Genomic DNA, 22746 nt, shown 5'->3' on the forward strand with positions numbered 1-22746 from the left:
AAAAGTCTATTACTAATCACACAATTGATATACATATATATATTTATATATACGTAGACAATAATTCAACAAGTTAAAATAACGTAAAAATTCTTGAGATAAAGACAAAATATACCGTAAAATTAATCATGTCAACAACTAAGAAAGGATATAAAAAAAATATATTCCAATGTAAATACTGTTCACTATCATTTAGTGGACGTGGAGCTTATCGAAATCACCTTCAGTCACATCGAGACCAGATGTACCTAGACGAAAATAATTTAACACGTGAAGAAAGTACTAATATAAGTGAGCCAGTTGTCGCCAGAAATAACAAACAAGGACCCGCTCTCTTACCTATCTTAATTAACGACATTATTACTCCGTGTGAAGAACAAATTTCAGACATAAATGTTCATGATGCTTGGAAGGTAAAGTATATATATATTTTTTTAAGAAATTTATCGTTATAATCGTTATATAGTTGCACAAATCTTATAACACGTTTCTGTATTACAGGATGATGAGCTGCTAATTTTTGACGAAAATATAAGTGAGAAAGAAATTCAAAGTGACATTGAAAGTAATGATGAAATAGATAATATTTTTGTTGAAACTGAAGACCAATATTACCAAAATTATACATTATTATTTCCAACGGTTGTAAGTTCGTCTATTTTAACGGTTCTAGATGTTAGAACAGCTCAAAAAGTTCAAGAAACAAATAATGCAATACCATCATTTCCGAATTCAGCATATGAAGCTTTTGTACATTTGCTTACCAAACATAACCTTTCTGATTCTGTTGCGAATGATATTATTAGTTTATTCAATAATTTTCATATGGATTCAACGGCTATTCTACCTTTAAATGCCAAAGCTGCACGAAAATTATTAGATTCTATGCAAATTCCTCATATTTTATATAAAAAAATGGTTATCATGGAATATAACCAAAAACAATATATACTTTATCATCGAACAATCTATGATACCATCAAAGAGTTGTTAAGTAATGAAGATATATTTAAACATTGTGTGTTTGATTTTATGCCGAAGTACCTGACAAATATTAATGGTGAAAATGAAAGATGTTACGGAGAACAATATAATAGCGAATGGTGGGGTCGGGCTCAGTCATCAATTAGCGAAAATTCCAAAGTACTTTCTATCATCCTCTATTCGGACGCTACAACATGTGATGTTCTCGGTAAGACATCAGAGCATCCCATATATCTGACCTTAGGCAACATTCCTAATTGGCGTCGAAGTAAACCAGATGCAAAAGCTTTATTAGCATATTTACCTAGGATAAAAGAAACAAATGAATTTAAGAAATGGAAGGACTGTTCTATGGTGAAGCATTATCTTTTTCAGCGTTCACTAGAAGTTCTCATTGAACCGATCAGATCAGGAAGTTTTGATTTACGTACTGACAATGGTATCATATGGTGTTATCCATTTTTATCTGAATTACTCGGAGATATGCCAGAGCATCACTCTTTAACATTAACTTATAGCTCCCCTAACTGCAATATGCCATGTTATACATGTATAACATTAAGAGACGAGTTTAATAACCCATTAATTGATCACTCAACAATTCAATTACGCACTCCAATAATGATGCAAAATGTATTAAATAATGGTGATGCTACAAAATATTCACTCCATAACATGAAAAATATTTTTTGGACATTACCGTAAGTATTATCATTCAAATTTAATTGTGGGATATTATTATATAATTATCTTTAATATATATTTATTATCTAGGCAACTTAATATATATCAGGCTTGTATGCCTGATAGAATGCATCACCTGGATCTGGGCTTATATAAATATCAAGTTGAATATACACGAGATTTATTGGCAGAATGGTGTGGCTCAGATGGCGTAATAGAATTTGATGATAGATTAGCGAAAATCCCACGTTTTTCAGGACTTAAATTATTTAAACATGGGCTCGGTAATATTAAAAGATTTACAGCCGAAGAATTTCGATCAATGATGCGACAACTTGTATTTGTTGTTGATGGTATCATATGGGCCGATCCTTGGAATCTAATTTTTTTACACAAAAATAATTTTATTAAAGCAAATATAAATTATCATTTATATAAGAATAATAAATTTATACTAGATAATGCAAAAAAAACTAATTAATTATATAATTTTTAATTTTTTTTTAATATAAGATATCATTAAAATTTAAAAGATCAAATATAACTCTCATGACAAAATCATTGATAATTCTTCGTAGAAATAAGCTATACAAATAAATTTACATTCATTTGAAAGAGAAAATCGAGATCTATCTAATGAATCTAAAATCAAGTGAATTGAATCACTAGTTGTTCAGTAATCACGTTCAGTATATTTATTGAATTTTATCTGAATTTGATCATTAATTACTTCACATGTAGTGATTCAATTTGAATGATCTTTGCTCCCTAAGGTGATGCCAACTTTTATCTTTAAAATAAATTTAAAATAATTCGTTTAATATATGTAGATGTTTAGAAATCATCAATTATATTATTCATATAAAATTTTATAAGTTTGATAAAATCTGATATAAAAAAATTTATTAAATACCTGTAGATGCAAGCTACACGAATGAAATTATATTCATTTGAAAGAGAAAATTGAGGTCTATCTAATAAGCCTAAAATCGAATGAATTGAATCACTGGATTGTGAATAATTACGTCTAATATATTTATTTTTAATTTTTAAATTTGATTTGACTTTGATCGTTAATTACGCCTCATCCAGTGATCCAATTTTCCTGATCTTTGATTCTTACGATAGAGCAAATTCTCAGCTTTCAAATGAATGTAAAATGATGACGTTAGCATATCTCCAGGAATAATAATGCACGATTTTGTCACCTGCATAAAGTCCGATCTGAAAATTTTATTTCTTACCAAAAAATGCTTTCATAAGAGAATCCCAAATTCTTTTACTTTATTTAAAAGATTTTATTTGCCATTTAAGGATTTTAATAGAATAAATCTAATAAAATAATTTTAAAATATAAAAAACAAATATATAATTAGTTATTTTGAAAAAAAAAGAATATCTTATTATTCATTTTACAACTATTTTACATCATAATTATTTTTTATTTGCATGTATTTTTTACAAAGAAAAACAATAAATTAAAGCTAAAAATTATGAAAAAATATATCTTATCTATGTATATAAAATATTAAGTTTTTTCTTTTACTTACCACTTAAAAATAACTGCTATATTTGCTTATAAACTTTTTTGTCATATTTAATAAAAGTGAATAGAAAAATAATGGAAAAGTGATGGGCAGTGATGGGGAAAAAGAAGTGGTTATTACCGTTATTTTTGAATATTGATTAAAAAAATTTTTTTTATTTTTTATTAAATCTGAGTTACGTAAATATGTAACACATTTAATTTAGATTTGTGTAATGTTAATCTTACTAAAATATTAAATTTTTATAAAAATCTTAATTTAGACTAATTCCAAAAATCGGCACATATGTCATTATTAAACTTCACAAGTCTAATTATACAACACATCAAGCTGATAATATGGACAAACAGTTGGTTAATTTATATGTCAATTGGAACCAAATGTATATCTTTTCACGTAAAGATGAATTTACAGAATCAGACCTAGAAATTTTTAAGGTACAGTATATAATAATAAAACTTATATATATTTGATGGTATTAATATATTAACCTATTTATATTCTATAGACACTTATAATTAATTGGGCAAAAGGGTTCATAAAATTATTATCACCATATTCACCATCACAAATGCAGTTACCGAAACTACATAATTGGATGTATCACGTCATTGATGCAATTAAAGAGCATGGCGCTATTAATGGTTTTGTGACTGAAACGTATGAATCACTTCATAAAAAATGGGTCAAAAATCCATACAGAATAAGTAATCGACGTGATGCAACATTACAAATGCTAAATACGGTAAGTTATCACCTAAATTAATAATTAATTTACTATAATATTATGATACTGATGATTAATAATTTTAGGTACGAAGACAGAATATAATCAATTACTTGTTTCAATTTTCAAAGCCAGTTGGATCTAATGTTAAACAAAATACATCTGTGATGAATGGAAAAATTTTCACTTTTGAATTATCATCATTTGATAAATTTGTTTCATCATATCGAAATACAACTACTTTAGCACCAGAAGCATTGGAGGCATTTAATCAATTTTTACCAACTTTAGATAAATTCTTTGATCTAATCAATTTGGCGGAATTTATTACAACCCATTTAATCGTATCTGTTAAATGGTATGGATCTGCGGTGATATCTAGTGGAGATACGGTTCGTGCAAATTCTAATTGGTATGGTCAGCCTATTTTTGATAATGTTTTGATTAATATGGATAGTAATGAAATCGAAGATTACACTACATATGATGGATTGTGTTTTGGAAAAGTAAGTTTTTACAAAAATTATAAATTTATTATAATTACAAAACCTAATTAAGTTTTATAGGTATTAATGTTATGTTCAGTCAAGATTTCTTCATTTAATGAAGCATTTTATTTAGCACTAGTAAGGTGGTATGATTATAAATACAAAAATAGGCTGAACTTGTATGATTGTCCATGGATAAAACTTACTTCTCAATATGAATTTATACCAATAGATTCAGTTGTAGAACCTATTCATATAATACCACGATTTGAAAAAAACAATGAATATTTGGTCAATACTTTTATGTTTTAATTTCTAGGAAATGACATTAAAAATTATGTAAAACCAATGTACAAGCGTGAAAAATTATATTCAATGTATATATAATAAACATTGCAACATATATAAAATTTAACAATGTTAAAATGTAAATTATTAAATAATGAATTGATAGTAACGCATCGTTAATGAATATTACCGAAATAATAGTGAACATCTGGATGTGATATACATTATGATGCACAACAGTCATTTGACTTCCTGATGTTGGGATTGGGATTTGGGATGGGATGGGATATGGGAGGGGAGGGAAGGGGAGGGGATGGGAGGGGATTTTAAATGGGCGGCAAGTATACATATGCCAAAGGATCAAGAATTGGATCCGTCATACTAAAAAACGCAACCGTCTCAAAAAACAATTACCTCCACTACCTGCTGGTTTCGTTGGAGATCAGCGTACATATTATTACGATACGTATAATATCAACTTGTTTGATTATAATATTAGACGACGCTATAACGTCAGTTCGATCCCTCAATATAATTACGGTTATTCCAAAGCGGTTGAGCTATACCGTCAACATCATGATAAATACGTCACGATGAATGTTATACAATTACCTCCTAATGTTTCCTACTATATTAAAAAGAATGATCAATATATTTTTAACGATCCCGGCCAAACATTTTTTTCCGGCGCACACCTCCTCCGGACAATAACTTGCACACTACCATGAGTGACCTAACTTATGTTTCGGCTAGTGAAGGACCTTCCGTTGTGGAATTTCCGCCTATACCGTCATACGATTAACTCACTTGATTGAGTTCAACAACACCGGACCTTCAATATACATCATTCCACACCTGACAGTATTTACGTGTGGTGTCATTATGACAAAAGAAAAATATGGATTCTAGTGATCGAATTGAACTAACCCTTTTGTAACGTTCCTCTCCCTTAGGTTTAGGTTCCGTTTTCTTTTTTTTCGTTCTTTGATTACTGTTTTGTCTAGACTCCCGGTTATGCCTGATTGTTCTATTGAATAAGAGGCAAGACGACCCCTTCAGGCTCCCCCCAAGAGGTTGGGTCTATCATTAGCTTAGAATTTATTGTTCTTTTAGATCATGTTTATTCTTATTTAGCGTTCGACCCCAGTTGAGTCTACATTTTAAAAATAAAAATAAAATAAAAAAAAGTAGATCAATGTCACGAATGTCATAGATGTATGACATATCATGAAAATTATATATAATTGATAGGTTTAATATGTTTATTTTATCTGTTATATTTATTTTATCTGTTATATATTATATGTATGATTTATTAGTTATATTAGTTATATATTATATAGTTATTATATTTATTTTATCTATTATTTTTGTTATATCAAAATATATAGTTAATTTTATATAAATACAACGCTGTAGACAAGTGAGAAGAGGAGGACGCTCAAGGTTGTTTAGTTTAGGAATCATGATGAAGTAATTTTGGTTTTAATGGATCCTTTATTCATGTCTGATCGTATATGCCAGAGTGTTGCTATACTTTATTCATGTCTGATTGGATCATTATGATTGTTTAATTCTTTATTCATTTCTGATCATATATGCCAGAGTGTTGCTATACTTTATTCATGTCTGATTGGATCATTATGATTGTTTAATTCTTTATTCATGTCTGATCGTATATGCCAGAGTGTTGCTATACTTTATTCATGTCTGATTGGATCATTATGATTGTTTAATTCTTTATTCATGTCTGATCGTATATGCCAGAGTGTTGCTATACTTTATTCATGTCTGATTGGATTATTTGTATTAGTTTATTGTCTTTCTTATTTTAATAAACCTTCTGCTTACCATTTTCATTTTGTTTATGTTTGTAAACACTAAAAGAACTGACCTAACAATATTGTGGTTTTAATTTCTAATTTTCTTTTTTTTTGTCTTATAGATGAAAAGGAGATCTAAACCTTCATACAAAAGAGCAAGACGAATTAGAGATTCCTGAAGGTAAAGTATTATTTCTTTTCATTTTTACTTTAATTGATTTTTAATATTTTAAATTTTCTTAATTAGATTACTAAATTTTTTAAAATTCTTTATAAAAATTTGATTTTTTTCGCAATTTTTTTTATTATAAATACTAAGGCTAGAGTAGAATTAAAACATCTTAGTAATTGTAATTTAAATAATTCTTTATTCATGTTATAACTTATTATTATTTGGATTTATTTAATTATATAATTTATTGACATATTAACAAATTTATATATAATATTGTAACTTAATGCTTTTAACATTTACAAAACTAGGGAAACGGTAAATGTTAATATTTATCTGTTATTTACTAAGGATCTTTTTTTATTACAAAAAAATCAATTACGAATTATCAGTGTTACAAAAAGAGGAATATGATTGAAAGGATTTTTAAAACAAATAAAAAAATCATTGTTTAAATTTGAATGTTAAAAATTTCGTCAACGAACTAGTCCTAAGAATGTTACTATGGAAGAACTTTGCACAATAATTCAATTAGATATATCAAATTAAAAGTGAACAAATCGATTTATGACTTATGTAATATGAACACCTTAATTTGATGATTTAAAAATTTACTATCTCTTTTCTATTTAGATTTTCTTGATTTTTCTTTTCTTTCCAACTCTTTACTGGCCCATTGATAGAGGTCTGCATTGTCCCTTATTTTACAACTCAGCCCGGAATGGGACCTGACTATATTACAGGGGACATTTGGCAAATTTTTACCGAGAGTTGTCAGGTTGTCGGATTGTCGGTAGCCAATCAGACCAAATGGAGTCACGTGATATTAGCTAAATCATGTGTTCGTTATTTTTTCAACTAGCCGACAACCTGGCATTTGTTGTAAAATCGGCCAACTTTAATTTTGGTCAGTTTAATTTTGGCCAGAATTACGAAAATCCGGGTTTAACGAAAAATCAGGTGCTGGCCTGGGTGAATTTTGAAAGAAAGTTTGCCGGCCCAAACTCAGATCCGGGTCTGGGTCAGGTCCTGGTTCGTGTGTATTATTTTAATTATGTAGTTAAATTTTTTAACGTAATAAATTAATAGATACTTGATATACTTTCTGATTTATTTAATATATATGAAATAAATTGAATTATTTAAATTACAAACTAAGAATTTGTAAGAAAACTTACTACTCTAGTCTTAGTGTTTGAAATAATTTAGAATATAAGAATACAATGTTTAAATAAAAAAACTAGCTATATAAAAATTGAAGTTTATGAAAAAAATTTTCAAGTTCATTTTAATTTAAGGATGATTTTAACGCTCACCAGTGGTGAAATTCACCCAAGGTAAAGTTCACCTATATTACATAATTTATTAAAATTTAAATTGTTTTGTTTTGAAAAAAATAATAAATTTATTAATAAAAATATGACTATTTCTATTTGTACACTACGTGTGTAAACACGGGTCACGTGATTATTGTCATTTTTCCGGTGATCTGCATAAAAAATTCCTATTTTGGAAATTTGTGTAACGCATTTTCATTTTTACTGAGAAACAAAATTGCCTTTTTGGGTTGTATAACGTTACTCTAATTTCCAAAATTGGAAATTACAGTAATTTTTGGCTGGAATTATAAATTTGGCCGAAATTATTGGGCGTGACATATAATATGTGACAAATAAGGTTTTTCCTACCGAAAAAATTCTAAGTCCCTAGAATAAATAGTAAAAATGGAAAACTATAGGGGTGTGACATGGGTGACAAATTATAGTCACGTGATACGTGTTTCGCACACTAGTGTATATTAAGAAATTATCTAAAAATATTTATATAAAATATATAGTTTAAATATAATAATATATTATACAATAATTCATAAGTTAGTATTATTATAAAAAATGAATAAATCCTACAATATTAAGTAGATTTTATATTGCTAAACAACTTTCAATTAATAAAGGAAGTAAATTTCATTTGACTAAAGTGGTGAAATTATGCTCTAAAGTTAGTAAATGGAAAAAAGAAAAATTCGAAAGTTAGTACCATTATGAAAAATGTAGATTTCTCCATATGTATTATACCTACACCCATGAAAATTAATATACACGTAGTTTCGACCTTGCTGAACAATTATCAATTAAGTTAGAAAGTCGATTTCATTTGACTAAAGTGGTGAATTTACGCGCTGAAGTTAATAAACAGAAAAAAAAAAATTTGAAAGTTAGTACCGTTATGAAAAATGTAGATTTCTCCATATGTATTATATCTACACCCATGAAAATTAATATACAAGTAGTTTCGACCTTGCTGAACAATTTTCAATTAATTTAGAAAGTCGATTTCATTTGACTAAAGTGGTGAAATTACGCGCTGAAGTTAATAAACAGAAAAAAAAATTCGAAAGTTAGTGCCGTTATGAAAAATGTAGATTTCCCCATATGTATTATACCTACACCCATGAAAATTAATGTACAAGTAGTTTCGCCCTTGCTGAACAATTTACAATTAATTTAGAAAGTCGATTTCATTTGACTAAAGTGGTGAAATTACGCTCTAAAGTTAGTAAACGGAAAAAAAAAAAATTCGAAAGTTAGTACCATTATGAAAAATGTTGGTTTCTCCATATATATTATACCTACACCCATGAATATTAATATACACGTAGTTTCGACCTTGCTGAACAATTTTCAATTAATTTAGAAAGTCGATTTCATTTGACTAAAGTAGTAAAATTACGCTCTGAAGTTAATAAATAAAAAAACAATTTTGAAAGTTAGTACCATTATGAAAAATATGGGTTTTTTTATATATATTATACCTACACTTATAAAAAATAATATACAAGTAGTTTTGGCTCTGTTGAACAACTTTTAATTAATAAAAGAAATTGATTTCATTTGACTAAAGTAGTGAAATTACACTCTAAAGTTATTAAATAAAAAATATAAAACTTTAGGAGTTAAACAGTTAGTAGTGTTATAAAAACACAAATTTCTCTATAAATTTCATTTCTAATTTATGAAATTGAGTTGTATAGGTTTAATAGTATGTTTGGAAAAAAAGTTACAGTTTAAAAAAATTCATAAAAAAATTTTTATTTACGTGTATGAAATTGTAAAACGTAATACAAACAAAATTAATATAAAACTTATAAAACTAAAATTATCATATTACTGGTGAATTTCACCAGAGGTAAATTCACCACTGATGAATTAATTTTAAATTAACCACTGGTAAATATAAAATTAATCCTTAATTTAAATCTAGAAAATTTAATTATAATGATAACAAAAAAAATTAGTAATGAATTTGAATAAGAAATTTTCACATTTTGTTAAAAAATAATTTACCATCAGGAATTTCCAATTCATTTTGTTCTTCGGAATGAAGATTTGGGTTATTATATGTATCATCCTCATCTTAATTATCAAAATAAAATAAAATTGAATAAATAGTATAAAAAATTAATAGTATAAATAAGCATATTTGGAATTTTACTTACCATTAAAATTAGCAATATTAGGTCCTTTTGTTTGTTGTATTGTTTCTTTATATGTCAAAATTAAAATAAAAGTACATTAATAAATGTATGCTTAAGAAATAAATAATGTTAGTTTATTTACTTACCATCTTTTATTTGTAGTTTTTTAAACACTTTGGATAATTTTTTACTACCAGCTAAAATTTAAAATTTAGAATATTATTAATTTATACAATTTCTTTTTTATAAAAACAATAAGTTATTGAAATACATAAATAAATTTACTAACCTTTAAAAATACTATTTAATTTTGATGATGTTCTACTATTTTGATTGCTTGATTTATTAAAATCATCAACTAAAGAAAAAGGTAAGATTTAATAAATATCTAACTATAAATTCAATACAATTTGAAAAAATACTTACTATTATTTGGAATATTAAAATCATATGATTTATTACTATGAAATGCTGTTTAAAAATAAAAATACTTTAATGTAATGCAATATTATAAATAAATTTAAATAAAAGTTGTATTTATATTATTACCTTCTAATTCCTCTATGTAATATAAAAAAGAGTAATAATATTATTAATAATAACAGATATTTTAAATAATAGAAATAATATTTGTTTAAAATATTACCTTCTGTTGCATTTCTTGGTTCAGATAGATTTTCAAATTGATGAATTTTACTTGTAAATAGTCTGCTATTTGTACTACTATTTGTTTTATCTTGTTCTAAATTCCTATATATTTCTGATTGAAATGATTCATCTGGCGAACTTTGATAAAATAAATTAATTTTAGTCATTTTTTTATCAAGTGTAATAATATCAGGTCTTTTTGATGGATCAGCATCCCAACATTGTTCCATTAAATTTTTATATTCTGCAGGAGTTCCTAACACAATTTTTGGTCTAATACCATTAATAATATTCATTACAAGATCATAATCATGTTCATGATTAATAAATGGTGGTTGTCCAGATGAAATTTCCCACATAAGCATTGCAATACTATAAATATCAGATTTAAAAGTATATTCTTTTCCATTAATAACTTCTGGTGCTATGTAAGGAAGATTTCCATATATACATTTTGATGATTTATCAGCAGGTCCACAAAATCCAAGATCGCTAATATACCATCGGCTATTAAATTGTGAATACAATATATTTCCTGAATGTAAATCTCTATGAATTGCATTTTCTTCATGAATAAAATAAAGTGCACTAATTATTCTAAAAGTAATATCAATTCTTTCTTTCCATGTAAGTTTATTATGATTCTGATATAAATATTCTCTTAAATTTATATCCATTTCCATCATTACAAGCATATAATTTCCATTTGATATGTCTTGTGTTAAACCAAAACATTGGACAATTTCTGTAAATTTATTGCCTATAGTTAAATGTGATTTAGCCTATATAAATTTAAAGACTTGTTAATAATATAAACTAGTTACAGTAATTACAAATACATTATTTAGATTACAAACCTCTTCAAACCAACTTTGATTTGCACTTTCAACATTTTCTAAACTTTTAAGTATCACTTTATATATTCCAAACCTTTTTAATTGTTGATTTTTAGAATCCCATTCTTCATAATTTCCATTAATCCAATTTGCTGTATAAATTTCAGAAAAACCACCTTTTGTTAGATACTTAATATCTTGTAAATTATTATATGGAATCCATTCAACTATCATATTTGGAAATAGTGTTTCCATCTGACATTTTTGGATTAAATTATCAATTTCATCATTTCCAGATGTCCAATTTGAAAATTTTGCATTTAAATAATTTCGAACACAAAACTCACAATATAACGTAGCTAAACATTCTTGTTTACAATTTTCACAAATTCTTTTTGTTCCTGAATTATTAAGAATTTTATAATAATCATAATCTTTAGTCATCCGATTTATTGCAAAAGTTTTTTCATCTTCAGTAAAAGAATTATCAGCAAGAACTGTTTGTTTTTTAAATTCATACTGTTTGTGTATATCATTGTGAACATTATAATCTATTAATGCATGTAATCTGGCAATTGCTGCATGAACAAATTCTTCTCGAATAACAGACATTGATTTTTTTTTAAAGCAGGTTTTAAAAGGAAGGGGGGTGGGTTTTCATAGATTAAAAGCTAAAAAAAATTACGGTAACAAAAAAATAGGCTGAACGGAGTTTTGTATCCGAAATAATTAGTGATGATCTACAGTCTTAATAATGTAGTACACTTACATGGCATCGTACAAAAATGTTTCTGCATTCATGTCACACACGTCACAGTGGTCACACATACAGTATTATGAAATAAAAATTTTCATATTATTTATCTGCGTTTATAATAATAATTTCTTGGCTAAAAGCGAAACAAGTAATCTAATACTAACCTAATCATTAAGAACAAAAAACATTCAAAAATATTTTCAAAGAAAAAAAAAGACAAGACTTTTAATAGTGGTTTGTGTCAATAAGACTAAGTAAAAAGAAACTGGTATAAATCATTATTAATATCTCGTAATGATACCGAACATCCCCATTTGGATGTTGATCTGAATATGTATGAATGTAAAATTTTTTTAAAGTTTGAAAGTAAAAGTTTAATCAATAAGATTTGAATTGTAAAATTTTGGTTTAAGTTGAAATGTGAATTTTCTTAAGTTTGAATATTAGGTATAATGTGAAGTTTGTTAGGTTCAAATGTAAAGACTTTTTTGACTTTATTAAAGGTCATAAACGTCTCTCGTTTATGATAGTTTACTATGTAAAATTTATTAGATACAAAGTTTATTATCACCGTTATAACCAAGCTAAATAGTATCACAATGTAGTTATATTCTTGCTACGTATTTATCTTCCCTGACAAGAAAAATTAAAAAAGAAGTTCTATAAAATGCCATTGGATTGATAAATTTCATTGATTTAAAAATTTGATTTTTGTTGATTATTTTTAAACACGCAAACACTTTTATAATTGACGTATCAAGATAATTACTTATTCCACTATAACTAGACGGACTGGTAGCTTTACCTTAAATAATTGTATATTGATTGTTCATTACTATTTTTGATATCTAACAATAAGATTTACGAGCAATAGAATTATAAAACAATGTTAGACAAGTATTGTAATTGGTACTTACCTCTTTGATCAAATTTATTCCAATTTGTTATTTTGTATTACTAATCCTAAAATGAATTCTTAATACTATAAAGCACTTTTTAATTTTCATATACAAATGTTTTCCATAAGATTTACGGAACGTGATTTTTGATGTGAAAATTTGAAAAGATTAAATGAAATCTTATTCAACAATCACAAGATTAAAATTCCATATATTAGAATAACAGATTGAGTTTACATTATTTCTTACCTAATTTTAGTTCCAATGTTTTTTTTCGTCTAAAATATATCAAAATTAAGCACCTTAATTCTTTTTTAATGTTATATTAACAAATGGAATAAAATCGTTTCATAATAATGGAATATAACTAAAAAATCAATAAACTTAGTTGAATATCATACGATAACTGAAGTAAATAAGTAAATTACCGGTAAGTATGATATCAATATATCAATTCATTTATTTAATATTTTATGACTTTATTAAAAAAAATTTAGTTAATGAAAAAGAAATGATTCAACAAAAAAATAAAAAGTCAAAATATTAATATTATTAATAGGCAAATTTCTTACGTAATAATAACCAAATAAATTATTTCTAATTCTATTTATTTATTTTTTCTCATAAATGATAACGAAATACTATATAGTAATTCACTCCTTAATAACTGATTTGTATTTATCTGTTATTTTGAATTTAAGTTAACATCATTATATTTAATATGACATATTTCAAATCATTTATTAAAACCAAGACTAGAGTAGTAAAATGGTTTGTAAGATTTTTAGTTTGTAATTTAAATATATTGTATTTAAATACATTTATTTTAAATTACAATGGTAATTATATTAAATTTAGGCCTAAAATATGAGTAATATTTAAAATAAAGAATTCATCTAGACAATCTACATGCATAATTTTATTTTTTCTTTATACGTAGTAGAAAATAAAAAATTTATATTTTTAAATAGAAAATTTACGTTTCGCGATATTCTACTTTAGTAACTTATATATTCTCATGCGAGAACAAGGAATTATTGATAAAATATATGAAGTATTCTTATAATAGCAATAAAAAGATTCACGTCATTATGGGTAATAAGATTTTGATTTTTATTTGTAAATTAGAAAAATTGAACCAGTTTATTATTTACTAGTACAAATAATTTTAAATAATACTGTATACTATTTTAGAAAATTTATCGAACAATGAAAAATGATTTAGAAACAAGTGCATTAATAATTATTTCAATCACACCATCATCACCAACATTTCATATTTTCGCTAACGCTAATAATATCGATAAAAGAAAAAATTACATAATTGAAAAAGCAACAAACATAATAATTATAATAATTCTTTCGTCCTAATAGATCACGTTATAATCGTAGTAATGAAAATATTAAAGATAATTTAATTAATAATGACAACGCTAACGATACCAACGAAAGCAACAACATCACTATCACCAACGTTACCAATATTTCACAACATCACTATCACCAATATCACCAACAACATCATTATCATCAATAATTAAACATCAACCTTTACCGCTTTTCCTGCTAATAGAAGGTGTAAAGGTGTAGAATGATGGTTGCTATGATTGCCGGAATTATTGCCATAATTTTAGTTGGTGGAATTGTTATTTTTTATTTTATTGTCCGAAGGACTATTTGCCGTATTGCATTAATAAAATTGGTGTTAACCCCCTGTTTTTGTCCCGTCACAAACATCCCCTTTTAATACGCCCTGAAATATATTAATATCGTGTAATTTAGTCGTTACCTGTATCATAACATCCGACCGTCCAAAGGATTTAAAGGTTTCCGTTTTCCCAGTAAATAAATTAGCACTTGGCAGTAATGAATTTGATTCATCTATAATACTTAATTTTTTTTTTGGCGGGATGAAATATGTATATGTATGTAATAATTTTATAAAAGAGAAAAAGGCAAGTAGAAAAATAAAAAGATAATAATTATAGATATAAAAATAATTTTTTTTCTTTTTCTTTTTTCTTAATTTAATTGATATTGATCTAATTATTCAATCGTTTTTTTCTTATCACAAAAAAAAATAAATAAATAAATAAAATAGATGCACAAAAAAAAACCTGAGTTAAGATTGAAATGACTGTATAGGGATTGAAGAGAAAGAATTAAAATATTAAAAGAAAAATTTTTAATAAAAATTAACCCCCGATTTTTATACCAAATTATTATTTGCATTATCACGTTTTAGTCTAAAAAATTTTTTCTTCTGTCTTTAAAATTTTTTTCTATTCGATTAACACATAATTTATTGTGATATTGTTTGATTTCTCTATAACAGGGTCGCCATTATTATTATATATTAGATCATTACGCGAATTTAACATATGTTCACTCAGAACAATTTCATTCCCTTTAACTCTCATGTACTTGGAATATGGTTCTGATGAGTATATAGTTGTATCGACATAGTCTGGCAATTTAAGGATAATTTGCGCTTTATGAAGAACCATTCCAACAGGTTTACGGTTAGAAGTTTGATATTCACTAAGTCGTTTCATTGGGATGGAGGATACCAACTTTAACACAAGGAAGAAATCAGATATAAGTTAATAATCAAAGTTGCAAAATGCAAAATTTCTTGTTCGAGAGGTAAACCATTGGGAGACTCTTACCAGTGAGCGGTGGCGGTTGCACGATGATGTGGATGTGAAGTGCATAATCATCTGGGAAAACCATTTTCATCTAGACTGAATATATTATTTGGAGTCAATATAGTCAATTTCTGGACTCCGAGTATTTTCTTGTTTCTCCACATACAAAAATTTCAGCCTTCCAAAGTCCCAAATTTTTAGGTGAAATACTGCCACCATCAAAGTCATTTGATATCTTCTTCTAACTATGCTCTTTCAGAAATCCAACGGTAAAAACACTAATGGGGATACTATCATCAATAAGAATTTCATCGGAAATAACAGCCGGGAACTCGTTAATCCCTATAAAAAAAGAAAATTCGGAATTTGTCCTGAAAAGTATGGAAAATGTCCGGAAATTTTCCGTGCGTCCGGAAAACATTCGGAAACGGTCATGTTTTGGAACATTTTCCGGACGCTCGATTCTGGACAAATTCCGGACAAATTCTGGAGTGTCAAGAAAATGTCTGGAATTTGTGCGTCCGGAAAATGTTCCAAAACGTGACCGTTTCCGAATGTTTTCCGGACGCACGGAAAATTTCCGGACATTTTCCATACTTTTCAGGACAAATTCCGAATTTTCTTTTTTTATAGGGTAAAAGTGCTACCTAGAACGAAACAGTTTAATCACTTTGAATATATATCTGAAAACGCGAAGTTCAAGAGTTAAAACAAGGTTTAAAAAAAATTTAATTGTTCAGTGAAATACAAGTAAAGACCTTTTTAGACGCGTTGTTAGACTAGCAGGTGGTGAATTCTCCTTGAATTTAGTTTATGTTTTCATAAATGTTCTGGCTAATTACTACGAACTTTGAGTCAGTAATTCAAACTCTTACTTTCTTGACGAAAAAAAATAATTTATTGTCACTGTCACGTGAAGAGTGCCGATTCTCAAAAAAAAATATCAGCGGAACTAATGTTTCGCACGTACCTACCGATGGTGAGGTGGTAGATGTGATTATTGGTAAACTGGTATGGCGAGTCCTAGAAATGGTCACTGAACTCAGGTCGAAACCATTACTCTAACCAGAGTGTTCAGAGTGTGATGGGGGACTGTTGCCAAATGGTTCATAAAGGTCCTATAGCATCTTGGTACCCGAGGGCCCTTCGGGGTTATAATGGTAGGGGCGGGACTACCAACCACCATATGGTGGTCTACCAAGTCTACCAATTTGACGGAGCTGTGAGCACATTGCGGTTGACTCTAACCTTGTGATAATGTGAAGATTGTGGTAGCATTCAGCAGACCAACGCATTATCCCTCAGAAATGGGGAGACGTTAGAGAGTAGATTTAGGGTCCCAAGGGGCATTCTCGGGGGACGCCCTAAATCTTTGCCCAGAGGGTGAGGTCTTGTTTACGAGATTTATAACCACAGCACCCCTAATAGCATAGTTTTTCGCTATTTTATAGTTGTTAACTTCTATTATGTATTTGTCATTGGTTACTCCTCTCTATAATAAAATAAATAAATAAAAATGTTTCGCACGTAAATAAAAGCATATTATTTCAATTGTGGCTGTGTATTTGCAAGGAATACTGTATCTATTTTTTCTGTTCTGAAATTTTGAGGACCTTATTAGGCGGAGAATATAAACTTTCGGTTAGTTTTACTAAGGTCAATATTTTTTAATTCTGATAATTCTATGTATCGTCGAATCATGTAATTTATTTTCTCATAAAGCCACATATTCTGATCGTGACATTTTGTCACGCACGGGTTATACAATGTCAAACGCTCAGCCTACAATGGATTCATTAAGAGAATCAAATACTGAACTTGCAAATCTTAGGAAGGAGAATGCCGAGATTCCCGAACTTTATAGAGAAAAGTAATTAAAGTTTGCTGAGGTTGATGCGAAGCTGAGGCAGATTATTGAGGAGAATGCAAGGCGCGATGTTGAGCTTAAGGCCGAAGTAGTAGTAAGACTAAGGTATGACCATCAGGAATTCAAAAAAGACGCAAAATAAATCTACGATATATACCTACGAGTATGCTCATTTATTTATTTAACAAAAAAAATAGCGTATTTATTTGATTTATGAAAATAGCGTATTTATTTGAAAAAGAAAAATAATGTCTTTATTTAATTAATAAGAGTGCAGCATATTTAAAATTTTATATGTAATACAGTAATATAAGCGTATTTATTTAATTAACAATTAAAGAAAACGTATTTATCCAACTAATAAAAAAACATATTTATTTAATTAATAAGAGTAGTAGTATAATATAAAATTAAATTTATTTATTCAATTACTAAACATTTAGAATAAATTTGTAAATAATGAAAAAGTTTCGATACTTAAAATATCCAACAAGGACCCAGAAATATATATATAGGGGTCAGGTGGCGAAAAATTTTTTTACTATGAGCTGTACGCAGAGACTTTTTATATGAGTAGTACGCATAATTGACACCTGATATTGAAAATCCTGCAAAAATACGCAAATAAAATTTCAGACATTAAGTTATTAATTATTTTATCATGGCTTCTATATTATTTATAAAACCAAATACTAATGTGAAAAAATAGAATTTACCATTTTTTTAATAATATTTTTCTAAAATTTCACTTTTTAACCCTTAGAAATTTCTTTCAATTTATACTAAATATTACAATGCGGTTAGTACGTACAGTAAATATATTATATATATAAGATTAGCCAAATTTAGGCCAAAAATACGCAAACTAATTTTTTACATATAAAAATTTTGATAAAAAATACGCAATCTTGATGACCTAACTATAGATGAAAAGTTCTAAAATTGTACGCAAATCAAAACTTTACTCCGTCTAATTCCACTATGATGGCGACGCATCTGTGTACCCTACCCCTGTATATATATTTCTGGGTCCTATCCAACAACTAGCTACGGCACTACCATATGATTCACTATCCACGTCTTTCATATGTTATATATGTTGTTAAAGTTTTATGTTGAAATAAACTTTGAATATATCAATATCCCATTAATCTAAAAAAAAGAAAAAATTAATAAAGAAAAGAAAAGCCCACTTGTATGTAATCTCCTAAAAAAATCATCTCAAGTTCTCAACAGTAGACTTTTCGAAATAACATAATAACGTCTAAATTCAGAGTCTAAGGGAACCACTTTGTAGTAAAGAGAAGGAAAAAAGAACATTAGTACAATGTTCTTAACTAAGAAAAAAAAAATCTTCACACTCTTATATACATACTAGTATACCACCTCCAATATTTAAAACCGGTACCTATAAAAAAATTAGGGAATATTAGTAAACTTTTTTTAAACAAAATAAAAAAATCTTACATATTTCTCTTATTACGTACTCACTTTATTGGTATTCACAAAACTTTATTTGTCCTAAAGTCGAGATCTATTAAAGAAAAAAGGTAAAGAGCGTTAGTAACTATTCTTAACAACGTTCTTAACTAAAAAAATTCTATATTATATAAAAGTAATAGTTATCAATGATATTCCGTACCATAAAGTCCTTTAATATACTTATTTTGACTAATAATGATGGAACTTTTTATTCCAATATCGATATACTTTTTATCCATCTTTTTAAATAAACCCACCCGTGAGAATGTCAAGAAATATTTTAACTAGGAACCGTGGGATAAACTATATTTTATATACTATGTATCCGCTTCCATACTCATGACTAAAACACATTCTTACGTGAAATTACTAATAACAAAACAAAAAAATGAAAAGGAAAACAAGAATGAATTAAAGAAACTTACATAAGTATCTGCAATCAGTAAGGCAGTAAATGAAAAAAAAATTACTGTATATTATGGCACGTGACTACCTTCAGCCAATAAAAAAAATTTTGATCAAAATTTATTTTAACGACAAGCGTCCAACAATATATTACGAGTAAGTTAGCGAATAAAAAAATACACTTGCGCGGTTACGCCACTTAATTTATTTTAGGTTTAATTTACAAGAAAAAAATATGTAAGATTTAAAAATTTAGATAAATTAAAAAAAAAATATTTATTTATTTATTTATTTATTTAGAGTATCGCGTATAGTTTATATATTTGTAACGGTACAGTATCTGATATTATCATACATATAAAAAATTTACGCCAAGAGGTTGGTGCAACAAACAATATTATTTCCCAATTTTTCCGTATTATTTTGCAATATTATACAAACAAAAAATAAATTATTTTCCCAGAAATTTTAAAGGGATTTATTTTTAGAATCTCAAAATAGAATTTTATTAATCATTGTAAAAAAAAAAAATCACACTAGTTTATATCTACACTAGTTTATATTATGCACAAAAGGTTTTAACAATGGATAAATTTTCATGATCCGCCGAATATAGTTTTGAATTTTAAGGAGTGATATCGTTAATTATTTTACGGGGTACTTTTTTGATTATATTCTAAATTTGGAAACAATTCTTTAACAAACATTTGACGAATGGTGATTATCATTTGTAAACTTGATAATACATCTCCAATTATAGTTGATAATTTGATATAATTTCATATTATTCTCAAAATTTATTTAAACATCGAGTTAATTTTTTGAAAAAAAAAAAATTCATTTTTTCATCCCTTTTTTTTGACATGGCAAAATTAACTTCAATTCCTATTGATGATACGACCAATAGCGGATACACCAGATATCAAACTAATCCACGATATATACGTACTGAAGCTGGTTCTACATATTCTCAATCTCGAGAGACAACGGCATCTCGTTTTAGCGTACGTCTAGATAATACATTTATTGATTCAAACCCTTTGTTAAAATCTCTTTACGATCAAGTGGATTCGATGTTACAACAATCTTCTGGTCAAGATGTGACGAAAATATTTTTTACCATTCTTGTGGCCATCGATAAAAATCTTTCAAATCCAAATTCACCACTTTCAATGAATTCTGATGCTAATGATTTAAGAAGATTATATAGTATTCCTTCAAATGGTAGAATGAATATCACTTTAAGTTTAATGAGACCACCTCAACAATTTACTACGTCATCATCATCTCATGAAGAAATCGAAGAATCAACAAATTTGGAAGATTTTGATTTTTCTTCTTATCATAGAATTGATTCAGATTTACTTCCTCCACCACCTGAAACCTGGACTGATTCGGATATGACTTCATTAATTGATCAAGCCACTGAAGAAATGGAAAAATCGAATAATACTTCATATGCTTATGGTGCCTATCGATAAAAAATATATAAGTAGTAGTATAAGTAGTATATATAAGATATCGGTAGTATATAGTTTATTGGATGTCGGTAGTATATAGTATATTGGATGTCGGTAGTATGTCGTGTGCGTGGTTATCTTGGTTAAGTATATCAAAGTATATAGTATATTGTCGGTAGTATCGGTATTCGGTGGTTAATTTTTATTTATGAAAGGTTGAAAAGTTGAAAAGTTGAAAAAGTTCTTTTTTTCGTTCAAATACTTAATGTTTTGTTTGAAAATTAATTCTTAAATTTTTTTTTAAAAAAATATAAAAAAAATATAATAAAATAATTTTTCTTTTCTTTTTTTGTAATTTTTTAATTTTTATTTTTTTTTATTTTTTTTTTCAATAATAAATTTGTAATAATATATTTTTTTTTTTGCTATTTCCCCACAAAATACTTGGAACAATTATTGTCGATCATATTATCACAAAAATGGATTACGTAATATTAAGTAAGATAATATATATTTTTTCGTTATCGACCAAAAGAGAATCTATAGAAATGTTTAAAATTATGAAAAGCACGGGGAAAAGGTAAAAATAATAATAATGATTTTTTTTTTTTACTTTCATGAATTATTTATTACATTATTATTATTTTTTTTTTAAAACAATTTACCGCAAAAATTAAGTTTCACGTACAATGTATTAATTAGTTAATGAATATGGTCATATATGGAATATGGAATAAAAATCTCGGAATTTTTGTTAACAAAGAAAAAAAGAAAAAAAGAAAAAAAATAAAAGAAAAGAAAAAGGAAAATTGTAAGGTAACAAAGCAACAAAAAAAGAAAGAAAGAAAGAAAGAAAGAAAGAAAAAAAATAAAAAAATAAAAAAATAAAAAATAAAAAAATATATATAATAGATAATTTAATAAACCGGTATTACAATACATTAAAATTCAAAAATATCAAACATTTTTGGTTGTGAAGAAAAAAAAATAAACGGAAAGAAATGGAAGGTAATTACAGAATTAGTTAAATTATAGATCATCCCAAACAATGACTTGATCATTAGATTAACCATTTTAAGAACCTACAGGATCGTGCTTTACAGGTTTGAATGCAGAAAGGTAGTATTATAGATTATTAATAATTTTTAATAAGTATAAATATATACAATTTTATTTTTTTACCGTATTTACGGAAATTTTTTCTTTCAAAATAATAAAAATATTTTAAATGACTTTAAATGACTTTCTAATTTTAATTTAAAAAAAAAAAAAAAAAATTTTTTTTATTTTTTTTTATTATTAAACAATAACAGACAATAATAATCTTATGTTATGTCTGTTAATTTTTAAGGAATGCAAATATGAACTAATATTTCCATTTTTTATTCACATTACAGGCATTACAAGTCATACCTTTATTTTTTTTTTTCTGAAAGAACCTTTACTTGAAACATCGATCATCAGCAAATACATTAGAATGCATGCACACCTCATTGAAGAAGCATATATGTACTTCCGCCATATAGTACCTGTCAAAAACATCATCTCTGAAGTTG

General features: G+C 26.8%; 4 protein-coding genes across 4 annotated transcripts; 2 read left to right on the top strand and 2 right to left on the bottom strand.

Moving 5' to 3' along the window:
* Positions 1–3553: 3553 nt before the first annotated feature.
* OCT59_025995 (uncharacterized protein) lies at positions 3554–4742 on the top strand (the record flags this gene model as incomplete). The annotated part of the gene is made up of 4 exons (XM_066142863.1): positions 3554–3652; positions 3724–3960; positions 4029–4448; positions 4509–4742. The coding sequence occupies 4 exons, from the start codon at positions 3554–3556 to the stop codon at positions 4740–4742; spliced, it is 990 nt and encodes a 329-aa protein (XP_065992437.1).
* Positions 4743–9959: 5217 nt separating this feature from the next.
* Positions 9960–10846, bottom strand: OCT59_025996 (uncharacterized protein; the record flags this gene model as incomplete). Its single annotated transcript, XM_066142864.1, has 8 exons — positions 9960–9970; positions 10058–10126; positions 10210–10254; positions 10335–10385; positions 10478–10546; positions 10615–10659; positions 10738–10747; positions 10835–10846. 8 exons carry the CDS (start codon positions 10844–10846, stop codon positions 9960–9962), a joined length of 312 nt encoding a protein of 103 aa, XP_065992438.1.
* Positions 10847–15610: 4764 nt separating this feature from the next.
* OCT59_025997 (uncharacterized protein) lies at positions 15611–15883 on the bottom strand (the record flags this gene model as incomplete). Its single annotated transcript, XM_025325715.2, has 1 exon — positions 15611–15883. The coding sequence occupies one exon, from the start codon at positions 15881–15883 to the stop codon at positions 15611–15613; it is 273 nt and encodes a 90-aa protein (XP_025179820.2).
* Positions 15884–20593: 4710 nt separating this feature from the next.
* On the top strand, positions 20594–21211 carry OCT59_025998 (uncharacterized protein; the record flags this gene model as incomplete). Its single annotated transcript, XM_025316745.2, has 1 exon — positions 20594–21211. The coding sequence occupies one exon, from the start codon at positions 20594–20596 to the stop codon at positions 21209–21211; it is 618 nt and encodes a 205-aa protein (XP_025179821.1).
* Positions 21212–22746: the final 1535 nt, after the last annotated feature.

The sequence above is a fragment of the Rhizophagus irregularis genome, chromosome 6 (assembly GCF_026210795.1).
Source record: "Rhizophagus irregularis chromosome 6, complete sequence".
Taxonomy (NCBI): Eukaryota; Fungi; Glomeromycota; class Glomeromycetes; order Glomerales; family Glomeraceae; genus Rhizophagus; species Rhizophagus irregularis.